This window comes from Haliotis cracherodii, unplaced genomic scaffold (genome assembly GCF_022045235.1).
Source record: "Haliotis cracherodii isolate W230 unplaced genomic scaffold, xgHalCrac1.p SCAF_3, whole genome shotgun sequence".
In the NCBI taxonomy this organism is placed as follows: domain Eukaryota; kingdom Metazoa; phylum Mollusca; class Gastropoda; order Lepetellida; family Haliotidae; genus Haliotis; species Haliotis cracherodii.
In genome coordinates this window covers 3,526,843-3,549,057 of record NW_027266286.1, presented here as the reverse complement: position 1 = coordinate 3,549,057, position 22,215 = coordinate 3,526,843, and the positions used below count along the sequence as shown (strand labels likewise).

General features: G+C 45.1%; 4 protein-coding genes across 4 annotated transcripts in view; 1 reads left to right on the top strand and 3 right to left on the bottom strand.

Moving 5' to 3' along the window:
• Nucleotides 1-419: 419 nt before the first annotated feature.
• On the bottom strand, nt 420-2,100 carry LOC139475011 (uncharacterized). The gene is made up of 3 exons (XM_071258220.1): nt 1,210-2,100; nt 879-1,111; nt 420-530 (listed from the first exon to the last, which is right to left on the bottom strand). The coding sequence occupies exons 1-3, from the start codon at nt 1,677-1,679 to the stop codon at nt 520-522; spliced, it is 714 nt and encodes a 237-aa protein (XP_071114321.1). The 5' UTR covers nt 1,680-2,100; the 3' UTR covers nt 420-519.
• Nucleotides 2,101-2,181: 81 nt separating this feature from the next.
• LOC139474162 (uncharacterized) lies at nt 2,182-6,435 on the bottom strand. Its single transcript, XM_071257049.1, has 3 exons — nt 3,528-6,435; nt 2,794-3,284; nt 2,182-2,583 (listed from the first exon to the last, which is right to left on the bottom strand). Exons 1-3 carry the CDS (start codon nt 6,433-6,435, stop codon nt 2,182-2,184), a joined length of 3,801 nt encoding a protein of 1,266 aa, XP_071113150.1.
• A 398-nt stretch (nt 6,436-6,833) lies between these two features.
• LOC139474161 (baculoviral IAP repeat-containing protein 3-like) lies at nt 6,834-7,295 on the top strand. The gene has a single exon (XM_071257048.1). It carries the CDS (start codon nt 6,834-6,836, stop codon nt 7,293-7,295), a length of 462 nt encoding a protein of 153 aa, XP_071113149.1.
• A 4,999-nt stretch (nt 7,296-12,294) lies between these two features.
• LOC139474715 (intermembrane lipid transfer protein VPS13D-like) overlaps nt 12,295-22,215 on the bottom strand; it is a 118,615-nt gene continuing 108,694 nt past the window's right edge. Inside the window, exon 77 of the mRNA XM_071257815.1 lies at nt 12,295-21,029. Coding sequence (XP_071113916.1) covers nt 20,937-21,029 — 93 coding nt within the window. The 3' untranslated portion in view covers nt 12,295-20,936. The remainder of the gene's footprint in view (nt 21,030-22,215) is intronic.

Here is a 22,215-nt window from a genome sequence, read left to right as displayed (position 1 = left end):
TGACGTCATCCTGTGTTTGGGTTGATGGACACACGGCATGATCCGTGACATGATCCATGACATGACATGGTACACGGAGAAGGGGTGTGGGGATCGATGCGTACTGGAATGACCGACACCAGGCAGCTGATCTTTCAAGCATGGCCTTTCTCTTTTATCTATTTTTTATTTTAATTTTACACTTGGGTGTGCACTGACATGACAGATGCACAGACAGACGGACAGACAACGTCAACGACATCTCAACTCAACCTCTACCCTCGGTTCGGCACTCTATTGGAGTTGAGATCAATCAAGACACAAAGAGTCAGTTCAATCAATCACTGTTTAATCATGAAAAAACCAATCACAACCAGATACAACGGAAATACGAAAAGTCAATGGAGGAGGGAGTGCTTTGCATGTCCCTACAACAACAACAACAATAACGCGACAACGTTTTCCTCTTCCATCTTCAAGCCCATAAGAGGTGGTCCTCCCTCAACCCTGTGAGAGGTCCATCCGTTCAACACGTACAGTCTATGGTCTCCCTGAAACAGACATGACACATCACTTGATCACGGTTGCAGCTTACGTGTTGACAAGTTCTTCGAGTGAAGAGGAGGATCACCATAAGATGTGATCCTCAGCAGATGTGATAGGCATGTCATCATGTGTCATTATGCGGTCATAGGTCAACATACTACAAGTACAGTCTATGAGCTCCAGACCACAGGTATGACACATCACTTGCCCGCTGTTGCAACTGATGTATCTTAACATGTTGTTGTGTCGGCAAATACGACATCCGCGTTGTAGGGGAGTGAGTTGAGCTTCTCCATAAGGATCCAGGCCAACGTCGTTGTCATCTTCATTATCATCGCAAACCAGGGGCGTACCTGAGGAGTAGACATGAACATCTTCCGGGGATGTTGGTGACCAAGAAGCCTCAAGCAGGGGGAGCGTGTCCAGATCCATGGAAGGGAGAGTGGCCAGCTTGAGCGCTTCATGATCCTCACGGTCACCCGTCGCCATCGTCACAGCAGGGGCATTCGGTGAATAGGTGGGCTCCCGAGGGGTTTGTTCCCACCACTGTTCTAGCACGCCCTGGACTGAACTGACATCAGGGGTCCTGTCAATCATAGGACAGAGTCCATTTATCATAGGAATAGGTCATGAATATGAATCACATCAAGAATGACTGAGACAAAGAAGAGCAAGGGTACTTACAGCTGTTCTTGAGGAGAGATCTTCAGAGATAATTTCTTCCGTGATCGTCTTTTTGCAGGCGTTGCAGGTTTCAAAAAGGATGTCCCCATCGTTTCGATGTCTGTGGTCGCTGCAGCCGTTGTTGCTGTTGCTGCTGTGGTGGTGGTGATGGTGGTGGGTGTTGCTGCTGCTGTGGGGATCACAACGACTGTGGGCTTGCTTGTCTTTTTCTTCTGGATCTTCTTTATCGTCTTCTTCGATGTGCCTTTCTCGGGTTCAGTCAGCTTCCTCATCTTTGAACGTATCTGTTCGCACATCAGGTTGTCGCCCTTCGCACGTAACTTGGCGTACGCGTCGTCGGTCTTCATCTTTAAACACAGCAAGTCGTACACTTCACCCCACAGTTCAGCAGTCATGTCACCGTTCCCATCTCCACTGCTTCCTTGGCCACTCATGTCGCTTCGTGTCTTGTCATTCAATCGTTTCGACATGATGTTGTCCGGATGTTCTGTTCGTTGTTGTTTCTTTTCAAGTCTTCACGGAGGTGCGTCAACACTTGATGGTACTCTCTCCAAACACGTGTTTCTTCCAGATAAAACGCCAACAACCAACACAACGTGAGGAACATCAATCAGAGGGGGGCGATGTGGTTGCTTGGTCCGTTCAGTGAAAAGTGATGACCGGAGAGCATCGGTCGTATTAAAAGCCACGGAGGTCCTGCTTTCTGATTGGTCCGTTCCGGTGTCTGGTCTGAGTCTCCATTTTTCCAAACTGGACCGACCCTTGTGTTTCTTTTCCATAGGGTTAGGCTTGTAGCGTGAGAGAGAAAGCACAACCTCGGTTCGACCAATCAGAGCCCACCATGGCTCGAGCACGGTCTCTGATTGGTCGACAACCCAGGCTTCGGATTGGTCCGATTTCGATCCGTTTTTTTTTTTTTTTCTGTAAGGGGTTCATGTCGATTCAGTTTCGATCCCCTTGTCATGCAAAAAGTTATAGAAAGTCGTCTCTGTACCCAAAGGGGAGCGTGTCTACAGGTAGGCCTGTGGTGTCGTCGTAGACCACACGTCGCTTGTCGTACACGGTACGATAGTCTTTTCGGGTGGGGCGGGTCACGAGTGCGTTTTCGTGCCGAGGTCCTTTTCGAATGATCTGATGAGGGTAATCCAAACTGATTTTCTCTTCCTCCTCTTTCCCAGACCGTTGTCCCAGTATCAGTCCTTTCATGGTGTCAAAGTTGAGATGGCGTTGGTTTCGGTAATTCAAAGTGAACCCTCGCACTTTGCAGGTCGTGCGCGTTCCATCGGGTCTGGGGTTCATTAACTCATAGCCATAGTTTTTGGGACCTCCTGACACAAACGTCTTGATGGTGTTTCCGTCCAGTTCATCCGTAAACTCACCCAACGAATGACCCAGCTCTGGATTCGCGTCGTGGGGTCGATGAATGTAAATGACGCTGTCCGTGTCAAAGTACAAGACCCTGCGGCCCACCAGGGCAAGGGTCTCGTACAGCTTGAGACGTGCTTGGGCGGTGACCCAAGCAGCGATGGCGACATTGAAATGAGAATGAGGGGTTTGGAATTCTTTCCGCTGGGTATAGGTCACTTCCACCATGTGTTCGTTGACAACGGTCACATCCTCGATGGTATTGCGGTCATCCCTCCACAAGGCAAAGTACTGTGCAGGATCGTTCATATAGACGTTCTGACTGTAGTCTACCCGTTGCCCAAACTTGCCCCAGAGCGAATTCAGTTGCATCTTGGCAATCGTGCGGCGTCCTGGATTTTTTTCGATGCGGTCCTTGTCCAACCGAATGCCTTCTTTGTCGTAGATCTCCTGGATGTAAGCGTCGTGATCCGTACATCCTTCGGGGTATCCGCTGGCTTCGAGCTTCTCCTTGAAATGTCGATCGATGTAAGTGTCAAAGAGTCCCACTTGCTGGGTGTCGGGGTCATGCTGTGCAAAGGTGTCAAAATGCCAAACGTCGTAGATCTGAAGCACCCGGTAGTCATACTTCTTCACGGCTTCCTGGAGTTCTACGTTGGCGTACGTCCCCACCCATGACCTCTCTTCGTCCGTGTGTTCGCAGGGGGAGTCTGACCGGGTATCGGCACACGTACGGCACAAAGGACAGAGCAGTTTGCCGCCCGATCTGTAAGGCAGTAGCGGATGGTAGAGTCGTTTCGGGGGTAGGACACGGCATTGGATCAGGCCTTTCAGTTCAAACAACGTGTCCACAGGGGGTTGATGGAGAAGGGTCGGGTGTCCCGTGGGAAACGCTCCGGTCTTACAAATGTAGGGATAAAGGGAACAAATATCAATGTACTTGATGGTTTCACCTTCTTGGGCTTCGTAGCATAATCGCGTGGCATTGGTGCGTCCTCCATAGAAGGCGTCGCGAGGGTTGAGCGGCCCGGGGACGTGACGACAGTGGGGTCCCTGCAAGAAAGCACGTAGAGCGGAGTCCTCCCGTTGCATTTTCGTAAATTCGTGCTCCCACAGGGCGACGACCCGTTTCACCTCAGGGTGTTGACTCAAGAGACTCAAGCGGTAGTGGGTGTCGGTGTAACGGGCTCCCAACGACGTGCCCAGGACGGGATGCGGTTCTCCACGTCGGGTCTTGTGACAGGTGTTGCACCCATGCCAGAAACAGCCCAGGAATTCGTAGACGGTGCCTGTCGCTGGATCGTACCCATCCACGCTGTACCGATGTTGACCCTCTCCACAGGTGAACTCTTTTTCACCGCCATTCCTGGCGTGCTGGAGGTGCAGATGGGGGTCCCTTTCCATCAGAGAGTGGAGCCAGTGCATACAGGCCTGGGAATAGTTTCTCTTGGGTTGGTAGCCTTGAGGTGGAAGAATGGCGATGGTATTGGGTTTCAGGTCGTGTTTTCGGAAGGATTTCATGGTGAACGCAGCAGCTGTCATCACTTCCACAAAGGGATCCATGCCCACCGAGTGGATGGCGTTCTGTCGGAAGTCAGCGCATCCCCGTCTCAAAATGTCCACATCGCTCTGGCAGTAAGCTAAAAGTTCTTCTTGTAAGTCGAACAAGGCTCCTTCTTGCACTTTTTGGGTATGCCACTGGAGGAAGGCTGAGCGTTCCGCGGGAGACATGCCATCGGGATCGTACGTGACGGCTGGTGGATAGGGACCTCTGTAGGTCTGGTTGACTCTCGTATTGAAAAAGTGTGGAAAGTACCCTTTCTTCATTTCTTTCAACCCAAAGCTCTTGGGAAAGGCTTTCAGGGGGTAAGGGATGAAATTTAAGCTGTCTTCGAAACACAGCCGTCCCAGGGTCATCTGTAAAATTTGTTGGCCATGTCGAATCTTGGTGGGGAGCGTCACCAGGAGGGGGGACAGGCCCTTCAGGATTAAGTGTAAATCATAGGATCGTGCATTGTGGGCCATCACATAAATGCGATCCTCCTTCGGGACTGTATGGCAGGAGGTGTTCTTGTTCTTTGGCTTCTTTGTTTTCTCCACTTCCATGACCTCTTCCACCTCCTCCACCTCTTCCGTCTCCTCCGCCTCCTGCTGGGGTGATGCATGCCGTTGACGTTTGGTAGCGTCCTTTCTTGAGGGGGTGCCATCCCGTTTTCTTTTTTTCCCCAGGGGGGCTGTTGTGCCCTTGCGTGTGCTGTCCTCCTCTTCCTCCGGGTTGGGCTTCTTCTTCTTGGGTATTTCACACAACGTGGTCAACCACACACACACATCATGTCGCGTGGTGGGCCCTCGAAACACGATCTCACGGCTGGGACCATACCCTTCTTCTCTCCATGGGCAGTGTTCGCACAAGTTCTTGCTCACTTCACTGATGCATCGTCCACATCCTAGTTGCACCACGCACAAATTTGGAATGTGTTCCCCCGTGTCTTGCATGCATTCAAAATCGTAGAAGACGTATTGGACGTCGTCTCGTACGTGATGTTGTTCCTCTTCCCCCTCCTTCTCCGTTTCCTCTCCCCCCTCCCCCTCCCCCTCCTCCCCCTCCTCGTTTTCTTCACGGAGAGGCGTCATGTAACAGCGATGGTCTGGGGTCATGGGTTCTCGGCACACCAAGCAGGGATGTTCTTCGTCGAAGCACTCGTGGTGAACCATGGGGGTCTCCAAGACGCGGACCAGCTGAAAACAGTTCGGGCACCTGTGAATCGATTGACAGGCGCTGGGTTTTCCCTCTGACGGTGACTGGAGATGTCGGGTGTAACACGTTGGATTGGGGAACCAACCTTGACATGTCAAGCAAGGGATCCCGAGCTCTTCCTGGGGTCCACAATAGCTAGAGTAGAAGCAGCGGTGACAGCGGTATTCCTTGGTGCAGGGATGTTTTTCGGGATGGTCGTAACGTTTGTCGCAACGTTCGCAGTAATGGTCAGACCCGTAAAAAGCGGACATGGAAGTGATGACATCGTAGTGCTGATCATGATGGTATAGATGCAGCACCGTGGCGTGAGGTGGAGCCTCATCACACTTGTACAACAGTCTCTGACCCACCTCTTGACTGTAGACTTTCAGTTGATAATGCAGGTGGGTCAAGGCCCGTCCCACGCGTGCGAGGTCGTCCAGCCCCCGACAGGGACCTTCAGGCAGGCCAAGGCGTCGAAACAAGGCCCGTGCCCGTAGGCCTTGAACGTCGACGCGATTCGTTCTCATCAGTCTCACTAACTGGGCTTTCCATGCTGGGGTCAAAGGATGGGGTTTGTGGGCATAATGCTGTGCCACCACCAGGGCCCGTGCCAAACAGGATTGATCTTCGTTCTTGATCCGTACGATGCACCTTTTGCGTGTTAAAAAAGCTTCGAGTCCAATCACGTTTTTCACCCGGGGAGCACCACTGCCCGATCCTAGCCTGTCGGGATCTGCGACGTGTACTAAAGTCACATCCATGGTGTCATCGATGTTCAGGTCTTTGTTGGACTGTTGGACTTTTTCCACGGCCTGCAAAATATCTGGCCCATGGAGATCTTCAAAACGTCGAAAGGGAATCCGTATGGGGGTGTTCAAAGCGGGATGATCGATACCTAGACCAATACGATCTCCCTTCTGACCTGACATCTGTTCATAAAAGTCATCGATCACCCTGTCAAATAAAGCTGGCAGTTCCAGGGGGACGCGTTCCGGTGGTACGGTGTCCAAGTAGTCTGGGTTGAAAGTCAAACGATAGGTATGATTAGCAGTTCTTAACCGTCTGGAGCGGGTGGTATCTTTCCTCTCCAAACGATAGGGCGTACTTTGGTTGCTCGTCATGATAACGATGTGTGTCTGATGAACGCCTGTACTCTAAGAGGGTCTGAACGTCTGATGGATGGACAACCCTTCCCCAAAACAGGATCGAAATCGGACCAATCCGAAGCCTGGATTGTCGACCAATCAGAAGACAGCCTCGACCAATCAGAAGGCAGCACCCGACCCGAGTTGTGCTTTCTCTCCCATGGTAAAATCCATTTCCTATGGAAAAGAAACACAGGGGTCGGGTCGTTTTGGAAAACCGAGGTGCAGGCCAGGCCCCGAAACGAACCAATCGGTGCGTTGCGTTTTGGACCAACCAGGAAGCACCCCATTTCGATCCGGTTCTTCCCCCATAAAACAAGAGTGGATTCGAATGGGTCAGTGTCACTTGTAAAATTGATGTGATAAAATCAAGAATGGCTGAAACAAAGAAGAGTGGTACGACGACGACGACGACGCGTGGCGAAGATGTGGGAATGGAGGGTACAGATACTCGTGCATGTTGGAGTAAGAGTCATGCCGAGGAGACGGTGTCACTGCTCAGTCAAACACCATCGCACTATTATCTGCGCTTTGAAAGAAGGCTCGCTTCGTTTGAGACGTGGCCCACGCAAATGTATCAGACTGCTGAGGAGATGGCTCATGCGGGCTTTGTCTACACTCAGGGTGCCGATGGTGTGTGCTGTTTCCAATGTGGTGTGCGGCTGAGACAATGGGCACCCCACGACAATCCTTGGGCGGCACATCACAAGTGGTCCCCAGACTGCGATTACCTCAAGCTAACCGGGCTGGTGAAACACCAGAAGCAACTACAACTACACTATCTCTGCGAAGAGAAACAGAGGTACACGAATGACGTAGCAGAGCCGGCTGCCTAGGAGGACGACGTTTCCCGTGTCCTGCGTTCCCGTTCAAGTTCCCGTTCCAGTTCCCCGTTCAAGTTCCCGTTCCAGTTCCCGTTCAAGTTCCCGTTTGTCTACAGTTGTTGTTGTGAATGGTTCAATCTGTTTCCGCTTCCTGTTTCCAACAAACTTTTCTTTGTTGGACCCACAAGTGGTGTCACGGTGGTCACCCCGATGACATACCCAGATGGCAGCAAGTACCCCTTCGACGATCCTTGTCTTGTCAATAAGCTTGGACATGATCATTCTTCTTGGACAGCAGCAGAAAAGTTTTCTTCTTTCCCAAAACGGCCCTTTTCAGGGCCACCCATCTCACCCAAAAGACAACTTTCTACCTTTGCTTTGCCAAACAATGACAATCCAAAACAAAGAACCCACACCCACCCCTAGGCCTCTTGGAGGCACACGTCTAAAAATAAAATAAATAGATATAAATATAAATAGATCAATAGAGACACGTGGTACACCACGTCAAACATCACGTGTGCATGAAAACACGTGTCACAGTACGTCTGTCGACTTACACGGGTGTCAACACCTCGGTATCCTTAAATAATCATAATAATAATAATAATAATAATACTAATTTGAAGACACACACACACACACACAGGACACCACGTGTACATGACGTTCACATCGCGACACTACGTTTTGCCTGACCACACGCTATTCTATACATCAACGTCAACGTCTGTTTGAAGACATACACACATACCCACACACACACATGCACACATGACATTCCGATTGGCATGGGAGTGACACACACGTACATCACGTAGGCATTCCCACGTTCATGTCTACCGATGAAGGTCCACCTTCCTTTAGCATTCAGACGACCGTCTACCTCAAAAAAAATACCAAGGCTACCCAAGAAGAAAAAACCGGATCGAAATCGGACCAATCCGAAGCCTGGGTTGTCGACCAATCAGAAGCGGTGCTCGGACCAGGTGGGGCTCTGATTGGCCGAACCGGGGTTGTGCTTTCTCTCCCATGGTAAAATCCATTTCCTATGGAAAAGAAACACAGGGGTCGGTCCGTTTTGGAAAACCGAGGTGCTGACCAGGCCCCGGAACGAACCAATCGGAGCTGCGGTCTGGCGAACCAACCAGGAGGGTGGGTGTCAGTACCTCTCCTATAAAACAACAGTGGATTCGAGTGGGTCAGTGTCACTTGTAAAATTGATTCATCATGATGAGCAGCAGCAACAGCAACAGCAACAACTACCACATGAAAGAAAACTGGGATTTAGAAATCGCCACAGTGAAACAACCTTTGCCCGGGTGGAAAGAAGCATCACCACCACCACCACCATGGTCTCCAGCATGGCAATGCGACAGATGCCAAGGGGGCCTGCCTGTGTACGCCCTTGGCACAAGGGCACGGGATGGGACTTTCGAATGTGTGTACTGTAAGACCATCCTCAAGGACACCTACGTGCGTCGGTTAACGCACACCAGTAGGTGTCCTGTCAGACGTCAAATGAAAGTCCACCCGTGCCTTTGCACCATGGCGTGCACATGCATGTAAATATCAAAACGGCCCTTTTCAGGGCCACCCATCTCTCCCGAAAGACAACTTTCCTCCTTTGCTTTGACGACCCTCCCACCCACCCACCCACCCACCCACACCATGAACCCGTCTCCTCCTCCTCCTTTCCTTCCTTCCTTCCTCCCTCCCTTCATCACCACCACCCTCCCTCCCTCCCTCCCTCCCTCCCTCCCTCCACCACCGCCACCCCCTGGAGGCGCGCGCCACCGGACACGGAAGCGCCACCCCTCTTGGAGGCGCGCGCCTCCGGACACGGAAGCGACGCCCCTCTTGGAGGCGCGCGCCTCCGGACACGGAAGCGACGCCCCTCTTGGAGGCGCACGCCACCGGACACGGAAGCCACGCCCTCTTGGAGGCGCACGCCACCGGAAACGGAAGCGACGCCATCTTGGAGGCGCACGCGCAGAGTCCCATCATGCACTGCGCAGGTCACGTGACCGGAAGTGACGTCACAGAGGATGTGACGTCACTTCCGGTTCCATAATCCTGAGCGGTTCCATAATCCTGAGGTGTTCCATACCACAGTACTTAACTACTGATGGCAAGAACTAATTCTAACCCGGCATCCCCACGGGGATGTCCAAGAACACTGGGTACTAATGACGTGGTCATAATTATATTGAAATGCATACATCAATAATACAATCAGACAAAGGTTATTTGGGTTCATGTGTTTTTGGATGAGAAGGGTGAACCCATGCTTGTTTATCGCTACACTAACAATATTCCAGCTATATGGCAGCCCTCTTTAAGAGACCATAGGTAACTCGGTCCTATTCAGACGATTGAGTGAGTGAGTTGGGTTTTAACGCCGCTTTTAACATTATTCCAGTTATATCACGTGTCAGCTTAATGTGGGAGGAAAGCCCAAAGTGATGCAGGTCTCAGACGTTTACCACTTCGGTGGAACCCACGAGCACGGGTATGGTGCTGACAAACCTTGATACATAAACGGGGAGAACCGAGATTCGAACCCACAATCATAGGTTTCTGGCGTGACCAAGGGATGCAACTCTTCACAGCGAATCGCGGCGCCTTAGACGACTGGACCATCCGTGCCCCCTCTATTCAGAGGAGCTGGACCAGGTACACCAGTGGTTGAAAGCACGGGCAACGATCAATGCCTAAGAATCTGCCCAGACTAAACCCAAACCGCTCATAAGGAGCAGGGGTCGTCACATTGTTTGGTTGTTGTTTAACGCCGAACTCCGCAATATTCCATCTGTATGACGGGGGTCTGGACCAGACAATCCAGTGATTGTCATCATGAGCATCGATACACGCAATTGGGATACGATGACATGCATCAACCAAGTAAGCGAGCCTGACCACCCGATCCCGTTAGTTGCCTCTTACGACAAGCATAATCACCTTCTACGGCAAGTATGGGGTGCTGAGGACCTATTCTACCCCGGGCCTTTACGGGTCCGTCACACTGACAAACTCTCAGCAATACTGCTGGCTGAAGTGGTGTTCCCCAGCATGTATGCTGTTCGTAAGAGGCGACCAAATGGATCGGGTGGTCACTACATTGATAAACCAGGAACTGGATGCTGTCAGTCAAAGGACATTATGAAACCGAATCGTGACAGCGGTTAGATTAGTCCTGTTTGTTTCTATTGTATAAAAAAGAATGAACGAACTGGGAACACGTTGCAACCGGTAGTGAATTATGACAGTAGATGTTATGACCGTCAACGATCTTGAGGTGAGGTGAAATGAGGTTTAACGTCGCGTCCAAGATTATTGCACCTATATAGTGACGTACATGCACGTGTGTGTGTGTGTGTGTGTGTGTGTGTGTGTGTGTGTGTGTGTGTGTGGCTGATTGAACAAGACCGGACTGATGCCGATTTATAGTGCTAGCTCACTGAGATACCATGTTTAACATGAATACCCCACTCAGACACAGTATACTGACTCCGAGCCGACCAGTCCTTGTTTTAGCCCCTTGATGTCGAGCGCCAGACAGGGTAACAAGTACCACCATATTTTAATGTCTTTTTAGTATGACACCGCCGTTGATCGAACCCCGGAACTTCCGCTCTCTGGGCGGTCGCCCTACCACTAGACCACGGAGGCGGTCTATACGATGGCGATAGGGGTAAGATGACAATGTTTAAATTCAACGTTTTTGGAACAGCAGTGCGTAGTACCACCACAATTTGTCAAACATTCATTCACTCGAAGATGCATACTGCGTATGAGTCTCCCAAAGGCAATTTGAGGGAATATGTCCCACTCCTCTTGCAGCACCTGGCCGAATTCAGCCAACGTTGTCGGCGGCCTATGACGTCTCCCTATCGTGTGTTTAATAGGGGAAGGGTCTCGGCTCATGGTTGGTCATGGCATTCTTAGGATGCTGGGCGACTGGAGGTGAACATTGACGTTTCGTGTACGGTGGCCACAGGCGTTGTCGTCCTGTAACACAAAACGTCGACCCACATACCATGCAAACAGAACAACAAAGGGCGTCAGTATGTTATCCAAATAGAACAGTCCAGTGATCCTTCCTTGCACAATATGGAATGGGGTTCGCTCAGTTATAGAGTTGCATAACCACAAAATAAAGCTGTCACGGACATTGGCTTGACGTTCATCTTGACACTGCCAGACACGACCATGCAAAGTGAATCTGAAAACATGACACGTTACCCTAATTTTGACGCTGTGTACGTCATTGACGACTGTTGGCAATATGACAATTTGTCAGGTGCGGCACAACACATGGCCGTCAGTCATGGAGATGTACTTCATGATTCCTAATCATCTGACCCATAATTCATATTCCAGTAGCCTGGAGAGTGAGTGAGTGAGTGTGAGTGTGAGTGTGAGTGTGAGTGAGTGGTTATACGCTGCTTTTAGCAATATTCCAACAAAATCACAGCGGGGGACACCAGAAATGCAGTAGCCTGGAGAACGTTTGCTGCAGTTTCGATTTTGTAGAGCCTGATTTTGGATCAATCCTGTACTGTCATTGACATGGGACGACCTGAATGTGCTCGATCTTCAACATCATGAGTTTGTTGGTAACTGTTCCAGTCTGCTAATCACAGTTTGTTGTCAGCACTTGTCTTTGTTCTAATTCTTGGCATTCATATTCATATGTCATGATCCCCTTCTTTTGTTTAAGAGTATAGTATAAGAGTGAGTGAGTGAGTGAGTATGGTTTTACGCCGCTTTTAGCAATATTCCAGCAATATCACGGCGGGGGACACCAGAAATGGGCTTCACACATTGTACCCATGTCAGGAATCAAACCTGGGTTTTCGGCGTGACGAGCCAACGCTTTAACCACTAGGCTACCCGACCGCCCCGTATAGTCTAAGAATCACTGTGAACTGGTCCTGGTGGGACAAGGTATATCTACAGTTATATACACTGGTATAACACGTCAACAAACAACAGCAACAAGGTGGCGATGAAAGCAGGCTTCCCCTGTTTATTACCAAGTTTGATCATAGAGAGGCTTACCTGTGTGACCCAGCTTGTTGGGGAAACCAGCAACAACAACAACCAACAACAAACAACAAACAACAACTCTTCACAAAGTGACGGAACAGCTGGCTGATGCTCCCTTGTCACACACATCACATTACATCAGAGAGTAGGATTAGTATTGCTATTCCAGAGTTTCCCTTCTCAGGCGACCTAATTACAACCATTCCTGGGTGCTTTATTCTAGTGGACAATGGCGCTTGTGGAACACAAGGCCTACAGCAGATGGCAACTGAAACTGGTGGTTTTATGGAACATCCAAGGCTACCCAACTGCACCCAATAAATGATGGAGTAGAAAAGTTAAAAGACAAGATTTGTTTCTTATATACCCATCGAAAAATGTTATACACCACCCTTCCTTATTTTCAAATGCAAACATCCATGCATATTTTTGAAAATATCCACACATGACACTGATCTGGTTTTGAAACCACCAAGACCTATTTCATGTGAAGAGAACATTTCATGTTTCTTGAGATAGCAATAAGGACTAAGTATTGTCAAATGTTGCAAGATAGTCAGTGCAATCAATTGAAGGGGTAGTCATACCACTTTTGCCACAGAATAGACGCAAAACAAGTTATTAATTAATGGATTAAGTTTCAGTACTGATCTTAAATGTCAGCATGTCACATTGAAATAAAGTACAAGCTATGCGTCAAGAAAAGATTTTTTCACTATATTTAAAAAGTATATTAACCAGTGCTTAGCCTTTTTCTTGGTGCATATATGAAATAAGAAAGTTCAGCACCATTTTTAATAAGGCTTGCATAAGAGCTCCAGGGCAACCAATTTAATGATATTCTGTATGTCCCATGTTCAGATCTCAAATATTTAAGTATGAAGTTTAACATGAATTGTTTCCAATACCTGTGGCTAAATACCAAGGAAAATAAGAAATATTGATATACGTTTGATGTAATAAAATGCTTAAAGAGAAAAGAACAAGTATGAAACAAATTCAAGATTAAGCATCATTATTATACAAGGCACTTTCTACTGGTCACCCTCTGACGGACTGGAACAACCCACATGACAGGTAATGATCCTCATAATAGACAGAGACATGATCAGCATTATAACATTCTCCAACTTTAAACTGGAAATGTGTAAAATCATCTTAAACAATTTCAACGAAATACAAAAAAACTAGGGTTGTGATGATATGCTGTTTACATGAGGAACTGCCAATAATCACCATACATGGATGCAGCAGTTGTGTGCTGTGTTGTTAGCATAGGAATTCCTGATACCTAAAACAAAATATTACTTGTAAAGGAGACGTTTCTATTTGTTTGTTTATAAATAGATTGATTTGATACCAAATACTATGAGCAAAAAGTGGAGAAATCATTAAATTGTATTTCAGTTTACCCACAGGTTCTGATTTAAATGGATTTCAAAAATACAAACTTGCTTCTGAAAATAATTAAGATAATAATGGTCAGAATTAGGTAACTCATACCCAGTATATATCTTAAATCCCAGCCACTGAAACCTGTGAGAAATGGAGATGATATCTCTTTTACTCTGTGAGGTCAACAATGTAAAGAAAAAGAAAATATAATATTCTTATATACAATAATTTATTCTTCTTTCAGTATTTTTAAAAAAGGTCCTGTAAAACATAAAATAACACAGTGTCAAGGACTACTGTTTTGGGCTCCTAGGTTGTGTCACGTTCTGACTCACATAACAACTTGTTCTTCACAGATTTCTAGAGAAAACTGAAGGCTGTTGCTTCATAAAAAACAAATCCTTTCAATAGTCTTATGAAAATAACCTCTGATAAAAATATTAATATAACACTTTCAGTGAAAACTGATGCAGATACTCATACAGTTAGTTTTTCTTATTCCTGTTTACCCAAGGTGAAAATTTCTCATGATATTTACACAAAGAATTAAGTAATATCATGACATACCAATGGGCATTCCAGGGAAGAATAGATCCCCAGTACTCCATGAGTGTCCCCTGTAGGGATTCCAGGGAAGAATAGATCACCTACACCCCATAGTGATTCCAAGAATAGACCCCCAGTACCCAATAGTGATTCCAAGAAAGAATAGATCCCCAGTACCCCATGTGTGTCCCCAGTAGGGTTTCCAGGGCAGAATAGATCCCCACTATCTCATGTGTGTCCCCAGTAGGGTTTCCAGGGTAGAATAGATTCCCACTATCCCAAGTATGTTCCCTTTAGGGACTCCAGGGACAGAATAGATCCCCACTATCCCAAGTATGTTCCCTGTAGGGACTCCAGGGCAGAAAAGATCCCCACTATCCCATGCATGTTCCCTGTAGGGACTCCAGGGCAGAAGAGATCCCCACTATCCCATGTCTGTTCCCTGTAGGGACTCCAGGGACAGAATAGATCCCAGTACCCTTGCCAAAACAGCAGACCAGTGAGTTTCAAGGGTTACAATGTTTGACCGGGTGATGGTGTGTCATCCTACCCTGATCGTAGGGGATCATTGCCTATGCTATAAACCTCTGGCTTGCCTGGTCCAGCCTTGATCAGGACTTGAAAATTTACAGGCAGCCATGATACAGCTGGCATAAATACCCACATGCACTTCCTTGCTCAAGTCAAGGAGAACCTTAAGTGATGCAGGTCCTAGAAGATGCCCCAAAGCATTTAATTACGTTTGATGCTATAGTTTTCAACATCAAGATAGTAAAATAACCTAAACATGTGGACACATCAGATTTGACAGCAAACAAATACTAATATAGCACAAAAATATATTTTTAAAGATCTTCGAAAAATGTTTATCCAATTGATTGAAAGAAAGTAAATGTAACCTCAACTCGAAACTATGAATCAGAATTGTCGGTGATTACAAGACAAAGGCTGTGCTGTGTGCTACTATCTCTGTGCATGACTGAGTCCATCAATATTTCGGAATCCAGACGACTATTTATACCATAGAAATATATATATTTATGGTTTATGATCAATACTATTAATACCAAAGACAAAACATTGTGTTCTGTTTTCTAAACTTAAAATGATGTTATCCACAAAATGGAATGGGCAACATTTTTCAGCTACTCATAAATGCCAGGTGCCCTCATCAAACCATGGTGATTATTCTTTGGTATTTTTAGTGCTCATGGAACAGCTTCTTTCAGTGGCATTTAGAAGTTGGTGTGATGAAGTAAGACGAGTTCTATGGATGAACAACTTCTTTATTACAATAAGTGCGACATTTCGGTGTAGATCCTAACACCTTTATCAAGCACACTTAGGATCTACACCGAAACGTTGCACTAATTGTAATAAAGAAGCTGTTCATCCATAGAACTCGTCTTACCTCATGGAACAGGTTTGTACCAATGCCTAATGCCTGAAAATACCGTAGCTCTTCTGCTTCACACCTCATGACTAAAATTCAGAGATGGGGTTGGCAGTGAAGAAACAAACCAATTATAGACATTGTGCATTTCAAAATTCTAAAGTGATCTGAAGTTACTCAGGGAATGATTATTTTGCCTTTATCCTTAAACTTAGAAATAATGTAAAGTTGTTCAGTGGAAATGCTGAATGTCCTAAAAAAATGGTGATGTGAAAAAATAACTAAAATAGTTTGGATCCTTCGTTCAGAGAAAGTTTCTGAATGTCTGGAAACGCTAAAACAAAAACAAACCTCAGTCTTAGTCTGGAGGTTTGACCATGCAAAATTGAATTTGGACCTGAACATACAGCATGAGGTTTCAAATGTTAAATTTGCATGATCTAATCTGTAATTGTATATCCTCATTTCAAAATGCCAACCTACAGTGACTGCGAAAGAACTTTACAAAACATTTACAATTCTGATAGGATGAAGGTGTCAAATCAGCTTTTTAAAATCATAGGTGGTTATTGTGGTTTGAAACCTCTGATTGGAATATAGACTTTTCATGCCAAAATTTGCTGGCAGTCATTAGGGCAAATCTGGAATTCAAACCCATGAGTGAGGTGCGGCCACCCTAAGCCCAACAATGTAATAGCCCTGTCATGGTTGTCACATCAATAAATCACTTCAAACCCAGGAGAAAAAGCAAAACTAACAACAATCAAGTAAACTGTCCACATACAATTGCACTAGGAGCAAAAACAATTCAAACACCAAACAATATACAAATGATAAAACTCAGTTTTATACAAACAAAACATGATAATCACATTGGCACTTGTGTTCTAGATAATCCTGAGTGATGAGTGCATATTTCATAATGAATGTCTCCTTCCACCATGAGAAGATGCCAGTCTACCAGGAACCCAACTTGATCAGGTCACATTTATACACTTCTACCTGGTAGTTCAGTAACCTTCAACCTGGTCAGTGTATTGAAACAGTCGCCAGGCATTTCTTGACAAATATTCTTGAACCAAGGCTCTAAACAACACCTATGCTATCAATGTCAATCATCTGGTCCTTCTGAACACAATACACTTCTAAAAGACTCCGTAGAAAGACAAGTGTGGTTTATGCATATAACAAAACATGGCAGTTTATCATCGAGGGACCGGTCATGTATTATAGAGGGGTGGATGGGGAGTGAACAGCACCCAAATATAGGATGAATTGTCACTTTACTTTCAAATATTGCTTTTTCTTTTTTCTCAACACACTACTTTGACTATTTTGTATCCATGGGAGTGTCATGATTAAAAAATATACTACTCCAAAGAAGATAAAGAACACTTGATTATGTATGTTACAATAATTAATCTGTCATGTATTTCAGTTATGATGGCATGTCGTGATGTGGGAGGAAAGCTCACCATGGCTTAGACATTACCCTGAGCATGGGTTGGCACTGGCAAACCAAGAATCATAACAAAGGCAAATTTGGGATTCAAACCCAATTGAATTTTGGTATACCTCTGGGCCCAAACTGTGAACAATGGTGTGTGGTTCTCTGCTTAGTGGGCCATCTGAGCCGTTAGAGTGCATTGAGAGAGGACCATATATATTTGGTGTTCCCTACTGGATTTCACTCCCAATACAGCTCCCTCTACAATATAACTCCGGTCAAGCGAAGTATATACACTATGGAATGTAAACAGGTCATGCTATTCTCAATGAGCTGACATCTACAAGGAACAAACTCTCCTCCACTAGATTCAGGACGAAGCCACAATGATGGGTTACCTCCATCTCTCATGCTAAAACAGACAGAAACCTAAATAATCATACAATGTGGGCTTTCAGCCTCATCATTTCGCTGACTGGCAATTATACCAGGAACTTGGCACAATGCAGGCCAGGGCTGGACGAACCATTAGGCTTCCTGGGCCTCACTTAAAGGTGGGAATAACAACATACTGACAAGTGTAGGCCTTCTACAAGTCTCACACTATGTCAATATTTCCAAAATTCATTGTTTCAATTTTACATGCCCAAAATGTCCATTTTCAAAATCACAGAAACATGCATGGCTTCATCACATAATCATTGTTGAATCTAAACATGTATATATACCACTCAAAAGAAGTGAAACAACACCTTTTGTTTCACATGACTATAGTTAATCTGTCATGGCTGTTGGTATTGCTGTTGGTATTGGTGATCCTTAACTTGTTTTGAGTGGTATAGTTAAGTGGCTTCAGAAGCCGTATGAAGACAGGATATATTTACGGAAACCAACCTGTTTCATTCTTAGAAATCCATGTCAATCTTGCCTTCATAAATACCATTCATAAATACTATGCTATATATATACACACAATTTAAGTAGCCACACAATACTGACGGACATATATACAAGTGTAAGATGCTTCTTCACAAAGTTCTATGTACAACGCTATGTATATATCTACAGATCACAATATCATTATGCACAACATGACTCCCGTCTACTTGGAACAAATCCATTTATACAAACTAGTAAGACTGGCTAACAAGATCTATAATCGGAATTATTGTCGATGGAAATATTAATATTTATTGATATCAAACTGTTATCATCGATAATAACTCACATAAACTGTTGTGATAAAATAAAGTTTTGATTTACCGACTTGACAATGTGAATAATGGAAATTGTCGAAGACGGAAGTGTTTTTGTTGTATCTCAAATGTGGACAAAGTAATCAATGCATACATGTGTCACTGCTCACCAGTGGTGTGAAATCTGTTGATTTCTTTCAGGACATACTTCTTGCATATTTGCTTAAAGTTCTTTCGATATTTATGGATAATTGATCAATATTTAGTAAGCAATTATTGACCTCCATGACCTATATTGACAGCCAGCCCTACAAACAGAATAATATGCATGTATCACACAAATGAAAGCCCTCTCAGTGTTGTTGATGTCGGGAGGTAGGGAGATGATATAGGGTCACCATGACCACCGTCTAGTCTAGGAGGCATGGATCTGGGTGATATGATGGTATTCATGGGATACTGGACCATGCCATCGTAAACTTTCACTGACATTATATCACCATGTCAGTGTTAAACAATATTTCACAGGCCAGCTCAACTTAATTACATAGTTTACACATCTCTCATCAGTTTTAGCCATAAAATAATACCCAAACAAGAAATATATAATAGTGACAATTCAATAATACATTTAGTCACTGAGTGTTCGTATCATAAAATGATTTATTTCTATCCCTCCTGCCTTCAGGTATTTGGAGACAAATAAAACAAATAATTAATGTGGCCTGGACTTATCCTTGAACATCAGCATAATTCTTTACACTTTGAAACCTAACATAACCACAGTTTCTAGTGCTGGAATTGACAGCATATCGGAGGTTGTGGCTATAGTATTTGAATCAAAGGACCCCCTCCCCCACCATGTTCTCCAGTTTAAAGATACAGGTTATGACAAAAACATGGCTTTCAAGCTTATTTCAAACACTGTTATTACATCACATACTTTTTTTTGTTCTCTCCCTTTTAGGAGGGCGATCTTTAACAAGCTTGTGTTAATGTTGTCATATTTCATTCACTGAATTTCATACAGAAGCTCCCTGTCAAGGATCGATGCATTAAGAGTATTTAACTTTCCTAAAATAGTTATTTTTCAAATCCAAATGATTTTTTTACTTATTTCCCTCAATTTCTAACTTGCAGCGATATCCCCTTGATGATGTCCTATATTGTCAGTAACTAAACACTGCTGCTGTAAGATGAGAATCAAAACACTTCTTGTTTCATATAGAATATTCAATCCAGCTTTCTCATCTGCACTGCTTCATGTTGGCCAAAGATCTGCTTCAGCTTTGCCGTTAAGGGTTCCTGATACCACAGTCTAGGCAATATTGCTGATGGGGACTTTGTCTAGACCGCAAACATTAACAACATAAAAAGATATAAAACAACTTAAAGTTAACTAGGTTCCACTGCATATGCATATTTCTTGTAATATTTAAAAAATTATTATTATTATTATTATTTAAAACTACATCACAGGCTAACTTTACGACTGCGCACCAAGTTATTCCCATCACTAAATGGGAGTAACTACAAAGCTGCCTGCAAGAGTTACCTCCCTTAACATAAACGCTTCAATAATACAACTGACAGCAATCTGTCTATTAAGCAAGGATAGTCAATTGTATCTCCACCATTGAACCTGGCTATCAAAGACATATTGCATACAAGTTATCATTCATCAAATCACTACAGACCTACCAAGTCCTGTACAGTAGCTACACTGGAAGATTACATAACTAAATGCTGTTGAGTATTTCCTGAATTGGTATTACTTCCACGTCTCAGATGGCGTTCACTCTTTTCAAAGCTGTTTTCATTAGATCCAGTTTACTCAAAATGTATCTAAAATTACTATTACATGAGAATTTTGAAACCAAACTAGGTAGCAGAAACAAACCTGTTCTGTTTTTTTTAGTTTGTTTCCATTTTTGGTGTTCATTTCCATTACAAACTACAAGAAGCCTGATTCACAATGGTGGCAAAAACAACCACGGCCAGGTTGAATCTAGGTTGCGGAATGACCTGTTTTCATAATGATGTTTTCCTGTTTGGGATATCATCACAATGTCATCTGGTGTGTTTGTCAGTTGTCCTTGTGTTCGGATGTCATCATGATGTCATCTGGTGTGTTCATCACAGATCCTTGGTTTCGGATGTAATCATGATGTCATCTGGTGTGTTTGTCAGCTGTCCTTGTGTTCGGATGTCATCCCGATGTCATCTGGTGTGTTCGTCACATATTTGGATGATGTGATGTCATGGAGGTAGGAGGTGATACTACTGAATGTCACGCAAGGACTAGATTCAGATGTCGTCATGACATGAGTGTTAAACTGCTGTGTATCATGACGAGACTAACGACCCACTTCCTGGGACTGTTTTTGGTAACATAGGGCCAGGACATGTTTCACACATCTGGGTATTGTTTTTTCCCTGAAATCAATGACCTTGCACCAGCAATCTGAAGCACATTTCTGTGGATAACACAGCATCACACATTCTCCTGTGACAGCTGTTATGTTATGATGTCATACATCAGTGCCATCTTGTGATGAATTGCAAAATACTAGGATTTAATACACATGTGCTTTGACACAGTGTCAACCAGGCTCTGTGTGAGATCACAATTCCAGGTCGTCTGTTGATGGGAATGGCTGCAGAGTGTGGACAACCTCTTCATACAAGCCCTTCGCATAGTTGATCTCATTGGTCACCTGCAAAACAAAACGATAAAACCCTTGCAAATATGTTTTCCTTATTTCTCCCTACTGATAATTCTAAAGAAACATTTTCCAACTTTGTGCTTATGTAATTTATTTTCATCTTAATTTCACGACCAACACTCGGGTTTTGGAAACAATACTTCAGACAAAAGCTGCTGGAGATCTGGGTGAAGGAGTGAGTGAGTTGGCTTATCACCACTGGGAATGTTACTTCGGGGACATGATGGGGTGTCAGTTTAATGCAGGAGAAAGTGATGCAGGTAGTAGACATCAGTCACACTGGTGAAATCCTTGGGCATGGCGCTGACAAACCAGGGATAACAATCAGGTAAATCTAAGCACCAGGTGAGGTGAAATGGGGTTTAACGTCGCGTCCAAGATCATTGCACTTATATAGCGATGTGCATGTACGTGTGTGTGTGTGTGTGGCTGCTTGGTCTAGTCTGGACTGATGCCGATTTATAGTGCAAGCTCACTGAGATACCATGCTGCAGTTTAACATGAATACCCCACTCAGACACAGTATACTGACTCCAAGGCGACCAGTCCTTGTAAAAATTTTAGCCCCTTAATGCCGAGCGCCAGACAGGGTAACAACAAGTACCATCTTTTAACGTCTTTTGGTATGACGTGGTCAGGGATCGAACCCCGGACCTTCCGCTCTCCAGGCAGACGCTCTACCACTAGAACACGGAGGCGGTCTCAAATCTAGGCACCATGGTCACACTCTTGAAGATCAGGGTAGAGGGGGCTCTGTCTGACAGCCATGGGCTGCTGAAGACCAATTCTTCAGCAAACCCATGCTTGTCTTAAGAGGCGACTATGCTTGTTGTAAGAAGCGACTAATGGGATCGGGTGGTCAGGCTTGCTGACTTGGTTGAAGCATATCATTGTATAACAAATACGTAGATCGATGCTCATGATGTCAATCACTGGATTGTCTGGTCCAGACTTGATTATTTACAGACTGCCATTATATAGCTAGAAATATTGCTGAGTGCAGCATTTAACAAGAAACAATCAACCAAACAAACCAATGATCTATTATCAGCAGATCCTGGCACATTGATGGAAGGCAACTCTGCAGAGAGAATCACTACCCTAATCCCTATGCCTTGCTAACTGCAGATCAAACTAGAAAGTGTTTTTACTCGTAAAAACATATGTCTCCCCCCAC

Bases quoted from the DNA above. Each gene is read 5' to 3' on its own strand.
- LOC139475011 (XM_071258220.1), bottom strand. From the start codon at position 1,679: ATGTCGAAACGATTGAATGACAAGACACGAAGCGACATGAGTGGCCAA. The intron at 1,112-1,209 runs GTAAGTACCCTT...TATGATTGACAG, and splicing joins ATCTCTCCTCAAGAACAGCT to GACCCCTGATGTCAGTTCAG.
- LOC139474162 (XM_071257049.1), bottom strand. From the start codon at position 6,435: ATGACGAGCAACCAAAGTACGCCCTATCGTTTGGAGAGGAAAGATACC. The intron at 3,285-3,527 runs GTGAAACCATCA...ATACCCGGTCAG, and splicing joins ATGCTACGAAGCCCAAGAAG to ACTCCCCCTGCGAACACACG. The intron at 2,584-2,793 runs GTGACCTATACC...TCGTTGGGTGAG, and splicing joins TCAACGAACACATGGTGGAA to TTTACGGATGAACTGGACGG.
- LOC139474161 (XM_071257048.1), top strand. From the start codon at position 6,834: ATGGCTGAAACAAAGAAGAGTGGTACGACGACGACGACGACGCGTGGC.